Consider the following 23,198-nt stretch of genomic DNA (forward strand, 5'->3'; position numbering starts at 1 on the left):
TTCAATATGATTATGAAACTTTAAAAGCTTTTGCTAAGGCAGTGTAAAATCTTTGGAAATTCTTCCTGCAGGGCTCAGGGCTTACCCCTGGCTCTGCATTCAAGGATGACTTCTGGTGAGGATTGGGGACCATAGGCAGCAAGTATAGAACCTGAGTAGGCCTCAAGCAATGCAAATTATCTGCTGTACTCTCTCTCCAGGTCCTGGCCCTGGCTTTTTTTCACTGGATAAAACTGAAGGTCTTAGATAAAAATGGCATTATCCACTATCCTTGAAACTATACATATCCTTTTACTGGACACAGTAGAGTTTCTCAATATACTTTTTTTATGAGAAAAAAACCCATAGGGTACCCAATAAAATCCTCCCCTATATGAGCACGTGGGGATGAAACTTCATATTTATTTTTTTAGTGTAGGGATTATACACTAATAGTTTTCAGAACCCATAATAAGTGCCATCTACTTGCTTGAGGGCACAAGTCATTAAAACTTTTATTAGGGGCTGGAGTGATAGTACAGTGAATAGGGCGTTTGTCTTGTATGAGGCCAACCCGGGTGCAATCCTCAGCATCCTGTATGGTTCCCTGAACACTGCCAGGAGTAATTCCTTAGTGCAAAGCCAGAAGTAACCCCTGTATATCGCCAGGTGTGACCCAAAAAGCCTAAAAAAATATTTCATTAAAACGTTCAATTTCATGAGATGTCATTTAAAAAAAATTAACAGCTTTTTTAAAAATGTTATTTTATTTTATATGAAAAGTGTATTGGTCAGCAGCTATCAGGGAAGTTGAATACAATAACAAGTAGATTTGGGAACAGTTTTCAAATTTGCAGCAGGTATAAAACAATTCTGTACCATTTCTATTTCTGATTGTTTACAAGCACTATCAAAAGGTTAAAAACAAAAGTCCTATTGCATGTTAATCAGGTTTGGAATGTCAACTTTTCAATATAATAAAATAGATACATACAAAATAAGATAAAGTAATTCATCCAGTATGAAACACTTCTTTTCTAGTCCACGTGTACTCTGTATAAACGTGTATTAAATCTGTTGCAACTTTCTATATTCAAGAAAAAAATCTTTCCAGGAAAAGTCTTCTGGTAAACAGTAGCACAAAGGAGTACAATGCCGTGACTCTCTGTTATTTCCAGATTCTATAAAATCCCAATGCTATTGCCAGGCAAGTAAACACCGAGGCTGAGAAAAGAAAAAAAACATTTTACAGGTCATGCATCATTATTTTGAAGAGACAAAGTAAGGAGCCACAGGAGAGAAACAATATTAGAGACTAATGAAAAACAAACTCTGGAGGGGTTCAAGGACCATATGAACGGTGGGAGATCAAACCTGGGTTGCCTGCCTGCAAGTCAGATGCAGATATACCCACTGTATATCTATCAAAATCTATAGGACATATCAAACGCAGCAAAAGCTATAGTAATGCACTAATCTATAGAACAGAGAAAAATTTAAAAGCAATTCAACCTTATATTAAAAGGAACTAGAAGTCAAACCAAAAGAAGCAAAGAAGATCAAATTCAGCAGAATTAAAATATAACTAGTGTTGAAATAAATGAAATAGAAAATATAAAAGGTCAAACTATAAACTGGGTCTTTGGAAAGTTAAATTTGTATCACTGAAAACAAAATTAGTAAAAACAAAATGAAAGCAAATTTGTAACAGATGTTGCAAAAATAGAGAATCATTAAGGTGTTAATTACTATAATAAGTGGAACACCATTCACCACTATGGGTAATTTTATTTATTTATTCATTTTGGGTTTTTTGGCCATGCCTGGCAGTACTCAGGGCTTCCTCCTGTCTTTGTGCTTAGGGATCCATTCTGGCGGAATTCAAGGACCCTATGAAGTGTGGGAGATCAAACCGGGGTTGCCTACATGCAAGGCAGGTGCCCTAGCCACTACGTATCACTCCAGCCCCACATTAGGGGTAAAATCTGCGGTGGTTATGTTAAGTGAAATAAAATTTGGGTAATTTTACTCATAAGGGGCACATATAAAACAAAGCAAATGAACAGTTTCAACTCTCAGACTCTTAACAAATCCTAGTTATGAGAGGAAAGGGAGGCGGACGCCAAGAGCAGGCGGGCGAAGCTCACCTGGCAGTTCTCGGGAGCTCTTGCCATCCTGGTGTTCGCGCCTACTGGTGCTAGGGACCAAACCCAGGGCTCCTGCGTATACGGCAGGTGCTCCAGCCCACTGAGCTATCTCTCTGGTCCCTTGAAAAGAGTTTTTATTTTTTCTGGTGGAAAGCTGGGTCACACCTGGTGGCCTGCAGTTGCTATGCTCAGAAGTGACCCCTCTTGATGCTCAGAGGACGACATAATGGTGGGGGGAACAAACGGGTTTGCCACAAGCAAGGCCTGTTCTCTACCTCCTAGAGTGTCTCTCTGGCAACCCAGGGAGTCATTTTGGTGCTGGAGAATGGTGCAAGAACTTTAGTGCTGGGTGCAGTGTGATACATGTATCAAGTATTTTTTTTAATTTTTGTAACTTTGTAATTTACAGTGTTTCAGTTTTTTTATTTTTTATTTATTGAATCACTGTGAGAACAGTCACAAAGACATGTATCAAGCTTTAAAGCTAAAGTCCTGAAAGTTATTAAGTGCTGTAGGCTAATGGTATATCAAAAGAAGGAAAATGATCTAAAAATAAATGTCAAAAGTTAGAGAGAATATTAAAAGCAGCAAAAGAATACCACACTATTATACAAAGTTAAGTTCCTGAGACTCAACAGATTTTAGCAGAAGAGATGGGCCAGAATAAAGTGGCATGATTTAATCAATACATTAAAAATAAAATGAACCAATACGACACTATCCAATTTGGGTATTATTTAGAATGGAAGGAGAGAGAAGTTTTCCAGGAAGCAAAAGTAAAGTGCTAACATGAAAAAAAAAATGGTTTTAAGTTGAAAATAGAAATGACAAAGGAAAGGTGAAAACCCTGATTGACCTCTAGTACTACCATTAAGATAAATAAAAGGAGAAATAAAAATATAGTTAAATGTGACATAAAAACTACAGGAAAGAGAAAAGTAACGTAAATAGGGAAGAGTTCATAAATTTAGACATTTCTCCAGATATCTGAAAACTGCAGAAAAACAATCTATTTTTACATCTATAGGAAAAAGGGGAGAAAAAAAGTCCAAAAATGAAAAAAATCCAAAACTAATACAAGAAAGAAAAATATACAGATCAAAGCAGAAACAGATGAAAGACCGAAAAGGAGCTGAAAAGATAGTACAGTGGGTAGAGATTCCGCCTTACAGCAAACCTGGGTTTCCACTTCCAGCATCACAAATGGTACCCCAAGCCCCACCAAGAGTGATCCCTGAGCACAGAGCCAATAATGTCCCTGAGCACGAGTGGTGTGCACCCCCTCTTCCCCTCAAAGGAAAGGTCAATGAAAGAGCTGGTTCTCTGAAAAGACAAAATTAACAATCTTTAAATTAGATTCCAGGGAGAAAGGAAGGTTCAAATATAAATATATCTTGTGTACCAACAAACTCTGCCACTCAGAAGAAAGGCATACATTTCTAGTAACGTGCAATTGTCAAAGACTGTATGAATATAAACCAGACTGTATAAGTCTGAATCAGGATAATGGGAAATATGAACAGACTAAATGGCAAAGAGATGACTCTTTTTGTTTGTTTTAGGACTATACCCGGCGATGCTCGGGGGTCACTCCTAGCCCCGCACTCAGGAATCCCTCCTGGGGGCCGGAGCCACACTGAGTAAGGCGTCTGCCTGCAGGCTGCCAACCAGGACATCACATATAATCCCCTGAGTTTGCCATAATTCCTCGGCACAGAGCTAGGAATAACCCCTGGGCATTGCTGGGTGTGACCCCAAAATCTTAAGGGGAAAAAAAAAAGGAATCACTTCTGGAAGTGCTCAGGGGCCATATGGAATGCTGGGAATGGAAGCTGGCCAAGTGCAAGGCAAGTGCTCTACCCACTGTACTATCCCTCGCTACAATTTCAAAGAAAAGTTCAAGACTTGAAGATGTTCCTGGTGAATAATAGTCAAAGATTTAAGATCCATGCTGTCAAATATTCCATCCTGTGCAAAACAACTTATAGATTCAAAACAATGCATCAAAATTTCAATTTTTCATAGAAATAGAAGAGTAAAATTTGCATGAAACTAAAAAAGCCAAAACAATACCAAAAAAAAAAAAAGAATACTCCCTTGGGGCTGGAGAGATAGTACAGCTGGAGCACACCTGCTTTGCATGTGGACAACCTAGGTTTGATTCCCGGCATCCTACAGGGTCCTCCAAGCATCTCCAGGAGCAATTCCTGAGTGCAGAATCAGGAGTAACCCTAAACATTGCAGGATACGGCCCAGAACAAAATAAAAAGACCGAAAATTATTTTCAGTTATCTTCTAAAGCCATAGTAATGGTACTGGCAAATAGGGAAAAAACCTCCAACATAACAGAGAGCCAGAAAGAACCCCAAACATATATGGTCGATTAATTTATAAGCAGGAGGAAAGACTATACAATGGGTGAGAGATAGTTTCTTCAACTAATGGTACTGGGAAAATGAGACTCCTATATGAGTAAGAACGAAGCAAGACCACTGTGTTATGCAAAATACAAAAACCATCTCAAAATGAATTTAAAGACCTGGATGTACAACTTGCAATGATAAAGCTCCTGGAAGAAAGCATAGGTGCTAAGCTCTTTAGCAGTGTGGTTGAAAGGCAAGTGACTGAATGGGAGAAGACGCACACATTAGGAGTAACAAAGGGTGAACATCCAAAGTGTATTGAAGAGGCTCCGATTAGATTGTTTGTCAAAGATATACCCATAGGTGACATATTAAAAAAGGTATTTATCATACTTATCAGAGAAATTTAAATAACAAATGAGTTATCAACTCCTAACTGGTAAATGGCAATTGTAAAAAAAAAAAAAAGCAAGAAATAACTGTAGGACTGTAGCACTGTCCTCCTGTTGTTCATTGATTTTGCTTGAGTGGGCACCAGTAACCTCTCCATTGTGAGAACTTGTTGTTACTATTTTTGGCATATTAAATACACCACAGGGAGCTTGCCAGGCTCTGCCCTGCGGGCAGGATACTCTCGGTAGCTTGCTGGACTCCCCAAGAGGGACAGAGGAATCGAACCCGGGTTGGCCACGTGCAAGGCAAACGCCCTACCCGCTGTGCTAAAATTTACTTAAACACACACAATGGAATACTACTCAAGCAATAAAAATACCTTCCTATTTGTGATGACATGAATTTTGAGGGTATTGTGCTAGTGAAGCAAGTTAGGAGAAAAACTGCACTGTAGCCCTGTCCTCCTATTGTGCATCAATTTGCAGGAATGAGCCCAGTAACGTCTCCATTGTGAGACTTGCTGTTACTGTGTCTGGCATATCGAATACGTCACTGGTAGCTTGCCAGGCTTTGCCGTGTGGGCGAGATACTCGCCAATATGATTTTTATTTTGTGGAATGTAAAGAAACCAAACCACAAACAAGAACAAGTCAAAAACAAACTCGTGGAGTGGAAAGACAGTACAGCAGATGGGGCCCCGCCGTGCAGGAGGCTGACCAGGGGTCAGTCCCTGGCACCAAAAATGGTTCCCTAAGCCCTGCCAGGAGTGATCCCCGAGATGTGCTGGGTGTGGCTCCCTCCAAAACAAAATACGTAAATAAGAATTCCAAGTGAACTCATATATATATATGACTTGATGATTCAGTACAGGCTGAACTGCAGTATACCACGATGGTCCCAATAGGCTGTACTACATTCATAACTACCTCGACTTGTGTAAGTAGTAGCAATGCATTTCTCAGAATGTATTACTGTCTCTATGTAATGCATGCCTATGTAGAGAATAGACTGGTGGTTATCAGAGGGTAAGTTAAAGATAGTCAATAGGTTGGAGAGATATGTAGTGGGTAACGTGTTTGGCTTGCAAGCTGCTAATGTGGTTTTATCCCTGGCACCACCAGGAGTCACCCCTGAGCACAGAGTTAGGAAGTCCTGAAAAAGCTTGAGTAAGCCTTCCTCATACCCTGAGTAAACTGGGTAATGATCTCAAACAAAAAAAGATACTCAATATTAAGAAAGCAGACTTTTGTGGTGATCATGATGCAGTTACATATGATGTCAAATTATAATGCTATATGCCTAAAAATTTTTATGTATAAACCTGTGATGTTTCAAAATAAAATCTTACAAATTGCTATTACAGAAGAAAACTATCATTAACCTTTGACTTAAAAAATTGTAGTCTCTATGCACTACTGTAAACCTAAATGACAGATTTATACTAGATCTAGTTATTATATTGAAATATGCAATGTTTAAAATGAAAGAGACTACAAAATATTTTATTATTTATACATCATTTTATATTTCCTAACATTTTACATTATTTGAAACCCATATACTTCTTGCTAATAGGAAATTGAAGTATCCATGAAATAGTACTGCCTTTTGTTCAACTTAAATTCTTGAAGCACTGTAGGAGACTAAGCTATAAAGGAAAACTAGAGTAACAGGTTCTCTCTTTTTTTGCTTCTGTGCCAGCTAGTGACTTTGGGAGGTGGGACCTAATAGGTCTGAATACCAAATGACCCTAGCGGCAGCAAACCCCCTTACCTGCAAGGTAACGGATTGTCTCAAGCTTGTTGGATTCCATCAGTGTTTTTAAAGAAGCAATTTCAGTATCAATTTTATTACCCGTCTCTGAAATAATACTTCTGGTTTTGGTATCCTACAAATAAAAATAAATAAGACAACCATTATCCCTACATATTACTACAAAACTATGTATTATTTGCTCATTTCTGAGCTAATGATGCTTTCCACAAATTTTAATTAGTCTAGCAGCAAAGCACAGTGATAAAAAGAAAATGACATGACAGTTCAGTAGAGGCTGGACTGCATGGTGGTCACAACAGACTAGACTGTGTTATATGTGTGATAGTTTATAATCACCTTGACTTATCTAAGTACTAGCAATGCATTTGAAACTTACAAAAATTACAAAGGAATATTACAAACAAACATTAATACAAACTGACAAAAATTTATACCTTCTATTTTGTTATTTGGAGAATTATTTTTTTAGTTTTCACTTAATTAGAAATTTCTTTTAAATAAAAAATTTATATTTGAAGTTTAATACTAAAATATTTAAGTCTATGTTAAAAATGTAAATAAAAGATAATTTAGTACTTCCTCTTTATAAAAAATTTTTTTATTTAGTCAGTGTGAAGCTGCAAAGTTATTTATGGTGGAGTTTCAGGTACAGAATATTTCAACCCTGCTTCACCAGGGTCCACTTCCTTGCATCAATCCTGCCCCACCCCCACGGTCTCCCACCCACCAGTCTGAGCACTCCCTCTCTATCAAATAAAGGTCATCCTTCAGGTACGTGTTTTCTTCAGAATGAACTGCACAGACTATTTCTGTGTTCATCCTCCATGTCACATGCTCCAACCCACTGGTGCCCATGAAGAACAGGACTTGTGTGGCTGTGACTGAATCCTGTCTCTTTCCACCACAACTGCTCAACTGCCCTCAAGAGGCCTTTTCTCTCCACTTAGTGCTCAAGGGTGCAGAAGGGATAAGCACCTACACAAGATATTATGAGGATATGCCAGATGGCATCTTCCAGGAAGTGGAACAGGGCCAGCAACGACACAGCAATTCTGGATGAATATGAGTCACATAGAGCAGTAGAGATTAGGAGAGAGAGCACTTAATCATTTCACACACGATCTCCATCAGTGATTTTGGAGTCATTTCTTAGCATTAACACCTCTGGGCAATTTGTACTAAAAGCTTCAGAGTAAGGCATTTGACCCCTAATTGTCTGAAAGGATAAATCATACACAAAATTCTACTCTCAGAACTACCATAAAGTCCTAAGACAGCATAGATAAACTGCAAAAAATATTTCCGGGGGACTGGAGAAGTAGTACAGGGGCTAATTATGATACTTGCCTTGCATGTGGCTGACCCTAGTTCAAGTCCTGGAACTGCAGACGGTCCCTAAGCACTACCAGGACTAAACACTGAGCAGAGTGAGGTCTGGCCCCAAAACCAAAAGAACAAAACAGATTTCTTTTTTCTGCAAAAGAAAAATCCAACCATTTCCTTGAACTTATTAAAGGAAATGGCAGAAATTCCCACTGGGTAACACAAATGATATGCGAGTAGTGGTCTGGGGGTAAAAGAACAAAGATGATGGTACTCAGAGGCAGAAAGTCAGTTCGAGACGTGTCAATTTTCTTGCTTATCCCCATTATCTGGCCAAGAGAACAGGAGGCCTGGAAGGACAAACTGCCATATCCAGTTCCAGTAAACCCTAACTTAAAATCTTTGATAGGTTCTTGGAAACTGAGTGTAAGTGAAAGAAAGAATACATGACAAAAACAGGTTATCGTTATTTTATTCACTACTGATCAGGCTTATTTCTTTCCTCAATAATGACAAATTAGATGGAATGAAATAAATGGAATCAGGTTATTGGAGGCATTGGCTCTATATGCAATAAAGAGAACTTCTATTAAAACCCTTAAGAAAAGCACTAAGCTGAGTGGGAAAGCCGGGTTTTACTCAAGTCAGAAAAATAAATGGATACAATTTAGGATTACTGAGGAGGCAAACAGAAGTTAAGTGTGGGGTTTAGGATGTAGGTTTATATCCTGGCTTTGTCACTGATTAACTCTGCCAGGTTTCCAAATTATGTGGCCTCATTTTCCAAATTGATAGGAAGGAAATACTGCCCACGTTACACAAGATGATATGATGATAAACAGAAATGAAAGTATCTGTTCTATAATAGACACTTGATAAATACAATTTCAAAAAAGAAAATGGGGGTAGGGTAGGGTTGTGCCACACCCAACAGTGCTCAGAGCTAACTCCTGGCTCTGTGCTCTGGGATCACTTAATGGAGGTGCGTGGAAGACTATTGCAGTGCTGGGGATCAAACCAGGGTTGGCTGCCTTAATCTTTGTCTATCTCCAAGATAATTCTTTTATTTTTTTTTTTTTTTGCATTTTGGGTCACACCCAGCGATGTACAGGGGTTACTCCCGGCTCTGCACTCAGGAATCACCCCTGGCGGTGCTCAGGGGACCATATGGGATGCTGGAAATCGAACCCGGGTTGGCCGCGTGCAAGGCAAACGCCCTACCAGCTGTGCTATCACTCCAGCCCCTCCAAGATAATTCTTTAACTGGAAAATTCTTTAATTGGATCTATTTAAATACTAATTGTGGGTCCTTGTCTTTTAAAAAATACCTGTAAGTACAACTTAGTTTTAAAATTGTATGCCACCTGAAAAACTTGATTCTTGTTCAGGTACTACCATCCAGCTGGTGGCAAGTTTTCCGAGTATTTTGGCTGATTGTAGAGCTATGATACAACCATGGATTTTCAAGGGCTCTCCTTTTAAAGCCCAAAATTATAAAAATAGTACATAAAAGCGCACACAAAAGGAAAAGCAGTTGTATGAAAGATTTTTACATACTAGCTTACTTTATTGGTGAATTCTGTGGTTGCTTCCATAAGTTTCTTTTCTTGATCTGTAAACTAAAGAAATGATGCATCAGGAGGTTAACTGAAAGCTAAATGTGATTAAAAAATCAGTAATCAGGAAAGTATATTTAAAAGCACACTACCATATCAGTCACTCTGCTCCTTTCTAAGTTGATGTCCAGTTTATTATCTGCTCTGATTCGACTGGTTTCATTCTTAAAGAAAACAAATGATTTTTAAAAATATCTTATAATGAGTATTTTTCTCTAAAACTACTAAAATATTTTGAAGTGGGGGAAGAAAGTTTCACTTACTATCAGTTGTTGCTTAACTTGCTCTAATTCAATTTTCATTTTCTGGGCATAAGAGAGGTTATATGAAATTAGCATTAAAATAAAAACCCCATACTACGAAAATATCAGGTTAGGATTCGGAAATATTAGACAATCTATATTTCTAATATAGAATTTGATTAAAAATAAATGCAGGGCAAGACAGGTTGTGCAGCACAGGGTTAAAGCACTTGCTTTGCATCTGACTGACCATCGTACAATCACTGGCACTGCCTCTGGTCCTTCAAGCTCAGAGCTGGAGCACTTTAAGCACTGAACAGGAAGAAGCCCCTGAGCACCACTGGCATAGCACAAGTGCAACCCCCACACTCAAAATGCAATAAAGAAGTAATATTTTAACTTTTCCAGAAAATAATACTTCTGAACACTGTCACTGTCCTCCCGTTGTTCATCGATTTTCTCCCGCGGCCCCAGTAACATCTCTATTGTGAGATTTGTTGTTTCTGTGTCTGGCATATCGAATACGTCACAGGGCGCTTGCCAGGCTTTGCCATGCGGGCAAGATACTCTTGGTAGCTTGCCGGGCACTCTGAGAGGGGCGGAGGAATCGAACCCGGGTCGGCCATGTTGGCCGCGTGCAAGGCAAACGCCCTACCCACGGTGCTATCGCTCCAGCCCCACTTCTGAACAAAACAATACAAATGTGTTTGTGCTTTAGTATTCTACTTTGGAAAATAAAATTTTAAACCTAATAATTAGTAGCAACAAAATTCTGATTTAATTCAAACCATTTGTCTTAGGTGTTGAAAACTATTAGTACAAAAATGAAATAGAAAGTGTTACCTTATTTACAACCGATATGCTATAGGCCTTACCAAAACTTTATATAAAGAGCTTAAAAATTCTCTCGTGTGACTTTTATGGCTAAGCATATAGTAACTTTCATCTAAAAACATAACAATAACCACAGTTCACCAACTAGGTGAATTCTTGTTACTTTGTTATTAGTAAAAAATTGAAAGCTCTATCACCTGGTTTTCTTCTCTCAGATTTGCAAATTCACTTTTCTCTAGGATAACCATGTCTTTCCTGATGGAGTCCAAATGAGCCATTAGCTGTTGTACAGTGATTTCCTAGAAAACACAATTAAAATAACTTAGTGCCCTATAGTGGGATTTCTACTATTGAGACTGACCTCCTTTTGTCAAAGAGGCAAGTGCCATCAGAAACTATCTGGATTCATTACATGGCTAATTTTGAATTGACTTGTGGTTGTGTTGTGTTCAGAAACCGGTTATTGTTGCCCAATTTTTTAAGTCCCCATCCCTATTCAGTTATATGACCCCATATGGGGTTGCAACCCATAGTTTAATAAGTTAGGACTTATGGGATGCCATTCCTTTATTTGGAATTGTTTAATGAACTTGATTAAGATATAAGCCATAATGCTGCTTGACTAAATAATAAAATGTAAAAAAAAATGAAACCTATATATCTGAAATATTTAAATTAAAAGAACATGAGACTCAAGGAAGAAGTACTTCTCAGTGAAGAAAAATAAGTACCTGAATCTTTTTATTCAAAGGACCCCTGCCTGTGCTTGCTTAACTTTGAAGAATTCTCAACAAACAATGTTTTAAAATGTTTTTCAATACCTAATACAAAGGATTTTTTTTCATGACTTTGAGGCATTTTCTATGATGAGAAAATTCCAGCCATTGAAGTAATATAACACAGTAAGTAGAAGTATGGCTTAGATAATTATCTCTTACAGCATAACATCTTAAGTTCCTGGTTGATCTATTTTTTTATTGGCAGGCACTACAAAGAATATGTGAAAGGAGAGGTGGCCATCGGAATTGGTTTAAGAGGGTGATGTAGGAATTGCTAGGCTCTCCTCCCAGAGAAAGATCAAATATATGACCAATTGTTATCTAACAAAACAATTCTGACTGAAAAAGGTCCACGAGGGGAACAGTTCCTCCACAAGAGGAAGGAGCAGAAGTAGAGACTTTGTTTTGCAAAGAAAGGCCACACCAAACACAGCGACCCACATGTGGAGGAATCTCACAGATACAGATCCTCCCTGAAGAGGGAGGAGTGTGTGTGGTGTGCATGGCCACATCTGGCACCCCCTAGGGCCTTGCTGGAAGGACATGTCTACCTTTGAAAATCAAAGGAGCTTGTGAACAAGAGACAAAGACAGGGCGGGACAGAGAGCTCGAACTCTCTGTGCTGGGCAAGAGTGTAAACTCACCCAGGGGTGCAGTGCAAAATCAGGAGCTCGAGAAACATGTATGTCTTATGTGAAGACTCATTCAAAGCAGATGCGGGGTTGGGGGCCAAGGGTAGTGGGGCAGGGATGATTGGAATTCATTCTGGGGCAAAGGCAAGGATAGTGTCTGTTGGCTTGGCCCTGAACACTGGGTGTGGCCCCCAAACAAAAAAACAACAAACCCCCCCCCCCAAACAAGACTCCAAAGACAGTGCTAAAGAAGTTATCAAGTTATCAAACAAAGCACAAGGGAAGAGAGCAAGAAACAGGAACAACAAAAATAATCAAGAAATGGCCATAGAGGCTGGAGAGATAGCACAACGGGTAAGGCGTTTGCCTTGCACACACAGCTAACCCGGGTTCGATTCCTAGCATCCCATATGGTCCCCTGAGCACTGCCAGGAGTAACTCCTGATTGCTGAGCCAGGAGTACCCCTGTGCATTGCCAGGTGTGACCCAAAAAGCAAATAAATAAATAAAATGGCCATAGACATCATCAGCTTATTAATAATCATTTTACATATAAATGTTCTAAATTCTTCAATTAAAAAAACAGCTGTTGAACTGAGAGAAAGATAGGACTTATTTGATTAATGTCTAGAAGGAACCTTACTTTAGATGTAAAGACAACCAGATTGAAAGTTGAAGAGATGAAAAAAGTTATTTCACTCAAGTGAAATTAAGAGAGATGATAAAATGGATGAAACATTTTAAAACAAAGTCTTAAGTAAAGACAAGGATATTAAGATAAAGGTATCAACCCAAATAAGAGCATATAATAATTATAAATATTTATTCAACCATCAACCCAATAAGAATATATAATAACTATAAATATTTCTTCAACTAACCACCACACCTACACATATAAAACAGATCTAATTGGCCTTGAGACAAACTGACAGCAACATAATAGAAGGGGAATTTTAATGCTCTACTTACACCTGTGGATATATCATCCAGATAGAAAAAAAAATATTGGCCTTAAAGAACACTCTGGGGGAACATATGGAATGCTGACGATTGAACCTGGGCCGGCTGCAGGCAAGGCAACTGCCCTAGCATCTCTACTACCACTCTGGCCCGTCAATGGACACTGAACACTTAAGACTCAGTAAATATAAACAGAACACAATATTCCTTCCAAACGCACAATCTTCTTAAGTGCATACTGACATAGTTCAGGACAGAGACTATGCTTTAGGCCACAATGAAGATCCAATAAGTTTAAGAAGGTTGAAAGGGCCACAGAATGCAACAGTACAAAAACAGAATTCAATTACAAGACAAAGACAAGCTACTGAGTGACTTTCAAGTCAACAAAGAAATCTAAGAGGAAATTAAAAAGCACCTTGAGATAAACAAACAAAAAAAAAGGGCATTTAATACATCAAAAAACATAGGATGAAGCAAAATCAGATCTAAGAGGGAAAGTTACTAGTGATACAGGCCTATTTCAAGTGACGAGTAGTATCTCCAAACTTTTAAAAATATTGAACATAAAAAACACAGAAAAAGAGCAAATATAGTTAAGTTTGCAGAGGAAGGAAATAATAAAGATGAGAAAATAAATACCTGAAACTAAAATAACGTATGTTTGTTGTGTTTCGATATAAAAGAAGGGTCTACATAATATTTACAAAGTTTTGCTTTGCTAGGGATTTCTTCTTAATTGATTTAAATACAGTTGATCAGGCACACATTGTTCCAACACCAATCCCTCTGCCAGTGTGATCTTCCTAAGGATTAACATCGTCTAGAAATTATTTAGGGTCTGGAGCTATAGTACAGCGGGTAGGGTGTTTGCCTTGCATGTGGCCAACCTGGGTTCGATCCCCGGCATCCCATATGGCTCCCTGAGCACTGCCAGAAGCAATTCCTGGCACAGAGTCAGGAGTAGCCCCTGAGCATCTCTGGTATGGCCCAAAAACAAACAAGCAAAACAAAAATTTATTTAAGGCAGGTCAGAAGAAAACGTAACTCTCAACTACAGATGAGAATTCTCACACGAGGAGCTGAGACTGGAGTCCAGTGATTATAGCCAGCCTTGCATGGGAAGTCCTGGCACCACAAAAGACAGAAAGCACACAGACTGCAAACTCCTCCCTTTTCCAAGCCCATTAATAAAAGGTTTAAAAAAAAAAAAGAGGAAGAAAACAAGAGAAAGAACAGAATCACTAGAGGGACTACCGTTTTCAGTCAGATTTGTAACCTGGAATTCACTGCTGGTATTACAGTCCTCTATTGATACGTATGGGGAAGAAAGACCATTTCAAAACTGATTTAACGTTTCAAAAACAGGCTGTAATGGAGGACATGACTAAAAATGACTCAGGTTTAATGGGCGTGGAATGCACACATCTTCAAAAAGAATTACCAAATATTACAGTCAGCAGAAAACAGACGCAAAAATGTGAGTTCTGGAGTCTGGCCACCAAGATTTGCATTCAGGATGGACCGGCAAAATGGAAAGAATAAGAGTGCCTACATATTGCAATTATTTTGAAGATTAGATGATTAAGCATGTAAATGGTACTTGGCTCATGGGCTAGCATTCAAGTCCTGTCAACCATTACCTCTGGAGTTAAAACAGTCTGACTCCAATGTTTTAATCTGGAGAAAACGGCCTTAAATGTTAATTCTAGGGGCCAGAGCATAGTACAGTGCGTAGGATGTTTGCCTTGAGCATGGCCAACCAGGGTTTAATCCCGGCTTCCCATATGGTCCCTGAGTCCATCAGGAGTAATTCTCAAGAAGACAACCAGGAATAACCCCTGAGCATCGCCAGGTGTGGCCACAAAACAAACAAAAAAACCAGCTGAATATTAATTCTACCACATATTAAAAAGCAGTTTTTACTGTATTTACGTAAATCTTCACTAAAGTTATCATAGTACTGAGACTTTTAAATCGGAGAGTTGAAAATGTAATTACAGGTATTTCTTGTGCTGTCTGAACCTCCTAAGTGATTGCACTATGACCCAAATAACCTCTTTTCATTATTTTCCTCCTTTAAAGTTTGTAACTTAAAAAGAAATCTATAAAACAGCAGTCACCCATTAAAAACCTAAAGTAGAAAAATACTGTTCAGTATTAGTCAAATCTATTACAAGTATGACGACTGAAACTACTATAGAAGTGGTTTTTTTTTCCATAGAGACTATCATGGATTTGTATTTATTGTCTCTTTAGAAAGAGAGGTGCAAATATTGTGTGGAAGATGGATGAGTAGACATATAAGATTTCGAAAAGAACTGTCCAATGCTAATGTCCCAGGTGATAAAAATGAAGACATTACCTGCTGAGCTTGGGTGACCATCTCTTTATAGATGGTATCAAGGCTGACATTTGATAAAGTGGTTAATGCTGACACAATTGTTTCTGCTTGTGCTTTGTCAAATCCTGGAAACAGATATTTACATTTTTAAAGTACATTAGGATAGATATCATGACTTTCCTAACATTTAAATTGCTATACACTTAATTTATTTTAATTGAATCACCATGCGACACAAAGCCTTCATGATTGAGTTTCAGTCATACATGACCAAATATCCATCCCTCCACCTGTGCACATTTCCACCACCAGTATTCCCAGTATCCCTCCCGCCAACCCCACCCCATCCCAACCCCTGCCTCTATGGCCGACACCTTCCTTTTTACTCTCTACTATTGGGCATTATGGTTTGCAACAGATTAAAACATGGTTCTGATATGGCAGGAGAGAGTAGAGGGGAGGGCACTTGCCCTGCACATGGCAGACCTGGGTTGGACTTTCCACACTTCAGATGATCTTTCAAGATCTGCCAGCAGGTCCAGGACTAAGCCCAGAGCACTGTCAGCTGTGGCCTTCTCCCAAATGACAATGACCAGTTTGATACATTACTCTCTAAAAGATTTTATAAGGTTTTTTTTCTTCCCACACCTGGGTTTTCTCCTGGCTTTGTGATCACTCCTGGCGGGCTCTGTGGGGGACCATGTGGGATGCTGGGGATTGAACCTAGGTTGTTTTCAAGCAACACCAGGAACAATTTTTATTTTCATTTTTATTATTTAATTTGGGGTAAGTAGAATGCAAGGCAAGCACCTCAGCCCCCGTACTGCAAAATATTTCATTGTATAGACAGTATTTGTATAGTCATACCTAGGTAATTCATTTAAGGTTTTTTTTTTTTTTTATTGAATCACCATGAATCACAAAGAGATTCAAGACTGAATTTCAAGAGTACAGAGTTCCAACAACAACCCCTTCATCACTGTCCACTTCCCTCCACCAACGCCCCCCGTTTCCCGCCTGCCTGCCTGAGAGGCACTTTTTTCTTTCTCCTTTTCCTTCCCCTCCCTGGCCCGGCTACTAGGCACTTGGGTTTACAAAACTGCTACTGATCATACATATCACTTTACCTCCTTTCAGCTTGACTAGGTAATTTATTATGAGTGCTGTTTATTTGTTTTTTTTTTCAAGAAGTGCCTGTGTGTCTCACCATGTGTTTCCAAGTCCTGAACCAACGCGTGGGTATCAAAAGTCAACTTTCTCTGTTCTAAAGGAGTTAGGTCCACCCGTCTCACGTCGTATCCTTCTTTGCTTGTGGTGGTTAGGAAATCTGAAAATAAAGAATGATGTTTTGAAATTTCCTATGATGGAGATTTAGTGGAAAGCTCACACTTCAAATTCTAGACGATTTTTCCATTATTAATAAAGCAGTTTCAGCTCTTCTATGTAGGAATTCTGTCATCTCAAGATAACTGACTCCTCTGAGCTCCCAACTCTGTCTCCAACAGTCGGCTACATAGTATTTCATCTCTTCCTTCTGTTATTGCTGGGGCTGGAGTGTTAGCACAGTGGGTAGGGCGTTTGCCTTGCACACTGCTGACCTGGGTTCAATTCCCGGCATCCCATATGATCCCCCGAGCACCGCCAGGAGTAATTTCTGAGTGCATGTGCCAGGAGGAACTCCCTGTGCATTACCCGGTGTGACCCAGAAAGAAACAAAAAGATCCTGCTAAGAGTTTTAAAAATTATACATCTCACAAGCTTTGGCTATCAGTGTCTCAACTGGAGTAGAGGTTGTCTGACTCACTTAACTCAGTGCTCAGTTTTCTGTATCTATTGATACCCACGACAACTTTTTTTTCTTTTTTGGATTTCTGGGTCACACCCAGTCATGCTCAGGGGTCACTCCTGGCTCTGCACTCAGGAATTAATCCTGGTGGTGCTTGGGGGACCACGTGGGACTTCGAGGATTGAACCTGGATCCGCCGAGTGCAAGGCAAATGGCCTACAATTAAGAAATGTATTGGAGTGAACAGAAAAGTGCCTGGCAACATTTCTCCGTAAATTCAAATACCCTATTCTAGTTTACTTTTGTGGCCCTGGATCTGATCTCACACTTGGGAAGTATGTTGCTGTTTTGCTCAGCTTCATTCCTAGGCCTCCAATGAAACCCCGTTTCTATCTAGCAGGAGTAATTCCTTTCCCATACACGTGATTGCCCAAAATTCATCCCAAAATTTAGCATTTAAAATTGGTGTTTGTGGTGTCTGGGCCACCCCCAGTAGTGCTCAGGGTTAACTCCCGGCTCTGCACCCAGGAATCACTCCTGGTGGGCATATGGGAGGCACCTGGGAGGCACATGGGAGGCACATGGGATGCCAAGGGATCCAGGCCGGGTAGACCGCATGCAAGGCAAGCACCCAATCGAGCCACTGTCCTATCTCGCTCTAAAACATGAACTTTTGAATCAAGATCGTTAAAAATGTTAGAGGTCAAAAGCTTCGCCCAGAGACGTGATCACGGGGTGGAATAAGAATTCCCTCTTCCTATGGTGATGCACTTTGCAGCAGGACGCACGCTTCAAAGTCCAGGTCCTTTGCACCGGGGCCAGGGAGCGCAGAGCTGGGAGGGCCCTTGCCTGGCACGAGGCCAACCCCCCTCGGCCCCCCGGGCACCACTGGGTGGGTGTGGCCCCCAGAGAGAGGAAAACAAGACACCAGCCCGCATCCGGCAACCCCACCCACCCAGGGAGGGGCGTGGGGGCGTGGGAGATCGGAGCCGCTACGGGCCCGCGGGGGTGGGGGGGGGGGGCGGGTCCGAGCCGTCTCCGGCGTCAACCCAGCCTGCACCGGCCCCGCGGAATCAATCGATCGCGCCTCCGGCAACCGCATCCGGGAATCGATCCGATCGATCAAGCCCTCTGCAACTGGCTCCGGAGTCAAGCCACCCCGCGGCCGCCCGGGAGACGCGGGACCGAGCCCGAGCGCCCGGGCCGGGCCTCCCCTCACCTCTGCTCAGGGCCGGGGGGACGCTGAGCCCGCGGGGGGCGGGGAGCCGGCGCCCCCCACGCCCTGCGCCCCGCAGCAGCCTCCCGAGCCGGCGCCTCCACATCCCTCCGGGCTTTCCGCGGGACTCGGCGGCCGGCGGCGGGGCGCGCGCGGGCTCTTGGGAAACGTAGTCCCGCCGCCGGGGATGCTGGGAAGTGTAGTTTCCGGCGGCGGGCGGCGCTGCGTCCCGCCCGAGGTCTCGCGAGGCTGCCCCGGTAGCCAAGACCCGCTTCGCGGACGGAGCGGGCGCGACTACATTTCCCAGAAGGCCCTGCGCGGGCTGCGCTGGGCGGGCCGCGCAGGGCCTTCTGGGAAATGTAGTCGCGCCCGCTCGGCTGGTGCTGCTGCTGCTGCTGCGGCTGCTTTCTTGCTTTGGGGCAAAACCACTGTTTCTCGGTGGATGAGGTGTTCGTAGACACTTAACCTTCTTAAGAGCTCGATCTAAGGTTTTGCTCTACATACCAAAGTGCTATAAAAAAAAATTAGTGATGGGATTTCAATGGACTTAAACATGATCAGTGAGTGCTCAGATGGCACGTGATTGTTATGTGGGTGACTTGATTCTTTTCCCAAAGCTGTGAACAGTCAACCACTAGGCTTCCTTTTTTTAAAGTTATTTTTCTAGAGCATTACAAATCCACTCATGATTGGATTTTATTCATACAGTATTCCAACACCCATCCTTCCACCAGTGTGTATTTCCCGTCACCGATGTCCCCAGGTTCCCTCCCATCACTATCCCACCCGGATCCCTTGCCTCCCTCTTTGGTAGGCTCTTCTCTTATCTCTGTCTCTCTGTCTGTCTATCTGTCTCTCCCTCTCTTCCCTCCCCCCACCATCTCTCTTTTTGGGCATTGTGGTTTGCACTATTGATAGTGAAAAGTTGTTAAGAATGTCCCGTACCTGGCTCATCTCACCCAGGTACCCACCCGCGGGCAGGGCTCCTTCCTGGGGCTGCGCGGCTAGCTAGAGTCCCCAGAGAGTGGCGGGTTTTCATCCTTGATCTGCGAGGGACGGGAATTGAGGCACACAACGCGCAACCAAAGCTGAACAGTTCTGGGCACCCTCTGCTCATCTAACCCAGGTACCTGCCTGGCATCAGTGCTCCTTCCTGGAGCCATGGCTGCATTAGTGGCCACCAGTTATTCTCCCCCTACATATCCCATAGATAGCACAGCGGGTAGGGCGTTTGCCTTATAAGCGGCCAACATGGCCGACCCGAGTTCGATTCCTCCGCCCCTCTCGGAGAGCCCGGCAAGCTACCGAGAGTATTCGATATGCCAGACACAGTAACAACAAAGTCTCCAATGGAGACGTTACTGGGCCCGCTTGAGCAAATCGACGATCAACGGGAGGGCCTTTACCTTTACCTTACCTTTACATATCCCATAGGAACCATAAGTTACCCCTTAGATGGAACTTTCACTAGGTTACCTTAACCTCCAGAAACACATTAGCCAATAATTCACTAAGCCCACCTCAATTAATACTGCATCATAAGCAGAATAGTAACAGAGAACGTGAAGGGCTAAACCTCACAGGTCACAATGGTAAAGTAACGCAGAGGCCCACCAAGCTTACTTATTGAAGAGGCTAGGCCAAAAGATCCCAACCGTAATGAAGTTCTAGATAACCTCTCTGACAAGGAATTTAGAAAGGAGCTACTGAGGATGCTTAGGGAGCTAAAAGAAACAATGAAAAGCAATGCCAATAAAAGACACGAGTATTTGAAGGTAGAAATGAGGAAAATGCAAACATACCGTTAATACTATGCTTTGTAACTTAGGATTTAATTGGCTTCGGATATTATTCACTCCTGGGGATCTGCTTTCTCGACTTAAGCCTCAGTTGCCCTTGGTTCCTAACACCCGCAACAGCAAGGTCCCGACGAGGGACTGAATGGACCCAGGGCAAGCGGTGAGCTACACTGGCATCGAAATGGACCAGGCCAAATTGCCATGATCGTTAACTATAAGAGCTTGATCATAGACAAATGCTGTCATGATCCAAAAGTAATGATGAGAGTAGGACCCTGCTAGGGATAGGAAAGACTATCTGGCCTGAGCACTGTAGTCTGAAATCGAGATGGCCCTATGAGAGCAATTCTATAAATTTAAGGTATTTCTTACTGTACCCGTACAAAATGATTTATAATATGTATGCTTATGTGTTTGTTGGACAAGAAGAGGAGAAACACACCCAGGGGATTCCGTTCTAGGGTGGGTTGACCTGATAAGGAGAATCTGTCCTAGGAGCGGCTTTCCCTGAGGGAAAGAACTTTACCTCTATTGCTTGTGAACACACCGATGTGTAATTGTTACCCCAACACCTCATGCTTGGGGATATAATGAGACTGTAAGAGTGGGCTAGGGGAGGCAGAGGAGAGACAAGAGTGAATGGAGAGAGGATTGGAATAAACTGCAACTAAGACCAACCAGCCTGGTTCTCATTCCTTCCTTCACCTGCCCATCGCCATCGACCTCCCCGGGATGGGGGGACCAGCATGAGACTACCGAATGCGGCGGCAGGAGAGATAGACTACTGCTGCTGTCTTTTTGAGTTTACACAAAGTTTCACTCAGTTATTCTTTTTTTTTCTTTTTGGGTCACACCCAGCGATGCTCAGGGGTTACTCCTGGCTCTACACTCAGGAATTACTCTTGGCGGTGCTTGGGGGACCCTATTGGATGCCGGGGATCAAACCCAGGTCGGCTGTGTGCAAGTCAAATGCCCTACCTGCTGTACTATCCCTCCAGCCCCCATACTCAGAAATTCTTGAGTTCCAACATGGTTAAAGTCTAGATGTGAGAATGTAATGAATGGAGTTCAACAACTATTTGGCGTTGGCTCCACAGGAGTCCTTAGGTCACTCCTAGAAGAGGTTGTCATCTTTCTTTAGCACCAGAAGCTGACCAAGGACCACATAAATCTTGTCAAAGCTCCCTTTCTCCAGTTTCTTTCCCAGGATTTCACGGATCCTGGCCAGGCTTCTCACAGGCTCTTCCCCTGTGGGCTCTTTCAGGATGTCTTGGTGCAGAGGGACCTCGTCATCTTGATCGTGCTTGCTTATTGGCTCCTCATGCCACCCAGATGATCCTGCTGATGTAAAGTGGGTTTTTCTTGTGTTAGTGGGTTCTTTGTGTAGTTGATGAAAGATTTGGATACAAAACCCAGATCGTAAGAGTTTAAATTTGGGGACCAGAGTGATAGTGCAGCAGATAGGGTGTTTAATTTGCAAATGGACTCAGGTTCAACACCCAGTGCTCTGAACACTGCCAGGAGTGATCCCTCAGCATAGAGCCAGGTATCAAGCTCTGAGCACTGCTATGTGTGGGCCAAAACCCAACATAAAGGATAAGAAGTTTTTATATTTTATTATATAGTTCAAAAAGCTGGGTTTAATTCCTTAGAGATGAGTCACGAATTAGTCTCTGGTGCAGACTACCACACCCTGGATGCCTCCAGTGTCTGATGGTCTGGTCTTGCCCCACGCCATTCAAAGCTTCACCTTTCCTAATCTGGAATCTTTTTCAGCTGAGAGGAACCCTGCCATCTATCTCCTTGCTGGGGCTTGCTGCTGTCACTGGGCCTTTCTGTACCCCAGCAGTTTCCTGATTCTGGCTTTTCTTAGTTTCTGGTCCTGCTGAAGCGAGACTCCTGTGCTCAGTACCTTATTGCTGTTTGGGTATAAGAGCTCTGCCTGATTTGGCTTCTGTGCTTTGCTTTTTATGACTTAGACTTCCTTTCATCTGTTGTTATTTTTTAGCTCCTTATTCATCCCATCACCTATTCTTGATTAGTGACCTTTTTGGGTGGATGAGATTAAAGTGATCAGATTAAATTAACCTTAAATTAATTCATTTTATGTGGCACTACTATTCCAGTCTCAGGACTAGCTCCTGAATACCACTTATTGTGGACCAAAAATAAACAAACAAACAAAATTAGGTTTCATAGAGTAGGTTCATGAAGAATTCTGAAAGTTTTGAACCTAAAACCAATAACTACCAGTTTAGGTTTTTCCAGAAAACATTACATATTCACTAATAAAGTAGTCTAATGACTAATGAGTCATTTTGTCTCAGTCTCTGATGAGATCATTGGGCCAGGAGAATGCAAACTAATTTCTTCAAACCTTAGAGGCCATCAGGTCATTAGGGAAACAGGACAGAGAGTACTAGTTTTTCATTGCAAAGGAACATTTTAATTACCCATATGGCACCTAAATTTAACTTATCTTTTTTTTTAAACATTTATTTATTTATTTTTGCTTTTTTGGGTTATACTGGCTTTGCTCCTGGCGATGATCGGGGGACCATATGGGATGCTGGGAATCGAACTTGGGTCGGTCGCATGCAAGGCAAACGCCCTACCCGCTGTACTATTGTTCCAGCCCTAAATTAAACTTATCTTACATGTGTTTTCTGTGGTTTTTTTTTGGGCCACACCTGCGTTGCTTAGAGATTACACTGGATCTGCATTCAGGAATTACCTGGTGATGCTTGGGGAACGATATGGAAAGTTGGTGACTGAATACAGGTTGGTGTATGCAAAGCAAGCACCATCCACTGTACTGTTGAACCGGCCCCCCTTATATTTATGGAAACTCTTACTTTTTAAAAAATTTTTGTTTTTGTTTTTGGATCACACCAGGCTCTGCTCAGAGCTTACTCGACTCTGAGCTCAGAAATTCACTCCTGGTGATGCTGGGGGTACCATATGGTGTGCTGAGAAAGACGTGGGTTGGTCTCATGCAAGGAAAGC

General features: G+C 41.7%; 1 protein-coding gene across 4 annotated transcripts; it reads right to left on the reverse strand.

Annotated features, from left to right (window-relative positions):
• Positions 1-840: 840 nt before the first annotated feature.
• Positions 841-18,511, reverse strand: CCDC90B (coiled-coil domain containing 90B). 4 transcript variants are annotated; one of them, XM_056116067.1, is made up of 9 exons: positions 18,397-18,511; positions 16,599-16,718; positions 15,413-15,516; positions 10,871-10,972; positions 9,861-9,902; positions 9,690-9,761; positions 9,547-9,593; positions 6,656-6,770; positions 841-1,203 (listed from the first exon to the last, which is right to left on the reverse strand). In XM_056116067.1, the coding sequence occupies exons 1-8, from the start codon at positions 18,497-18,499 to the stop codon at positions 6,704-6,706; spliced, it is 657 nt and encodes a 218-aa protein (XP_055972042.1). In that variant the 5' UTR covers positions 18,500-18,511; the 3' UTR covers positions 841-1,203; positions 6,656-6,703. The 4 variants fall into 4 exon arrangements, with proteins under 4 accessions (XP_055972042.1, XP_055972041.1, XP_055972043.1 ...); XM_056116066.1 differs by having other exon boundaries at positions 9,547-9,600; XM_056116068.1 differs by lacking the exons at positions 9,690-9,761; positions 9,861-9,902 and having other exon boundaries at positions 9,547-9,600.
• Positions 18,512-23,198: the final 4,687 nt, after the last annotated feature.

Source organism: Sorex fumeus, unplaced genomic scaffold (genome assembly GCF_029834395.1).
Source record: "Sorex fumeus unplaced genomic scaffold, SorFum_2.1 ptg000030l, whole genome shotgun sequence".
In the NCBI taxonomy this organism is placed as follows: domain Eukaryota; kingdom Metazoa; phylum Chordata; class Mammalia; order Eulipotyphla; family Soricidae; genus Sorex; species Sorex fumeus.

Bases quoted from the DNA above. Each gene is read 5' to 3' on its own strand.
- CCDC90B (XM_056116066.1), bottom strand. From the start codon at position 18,499: ATGTGGAGGCGCCGGCTCGGGAGGCTGCTGCGGGGCGCAGGGCGTGGG. The intron at 9,762-9,860 runs GTAAGTGAAACT...GTTTTCTTTAAG, and splicing joins AAGTTAAGCAACAACTGATA to AATGAAACCAGTCGAATCAG. The intron at 1,204-6,655 runs GTAAGGGGGTTT...TTCTTTTCTCAG, and splicing joins GACAATCCGTTACCTTGCAG to CCTCGGTGTTTACTTGCCTG.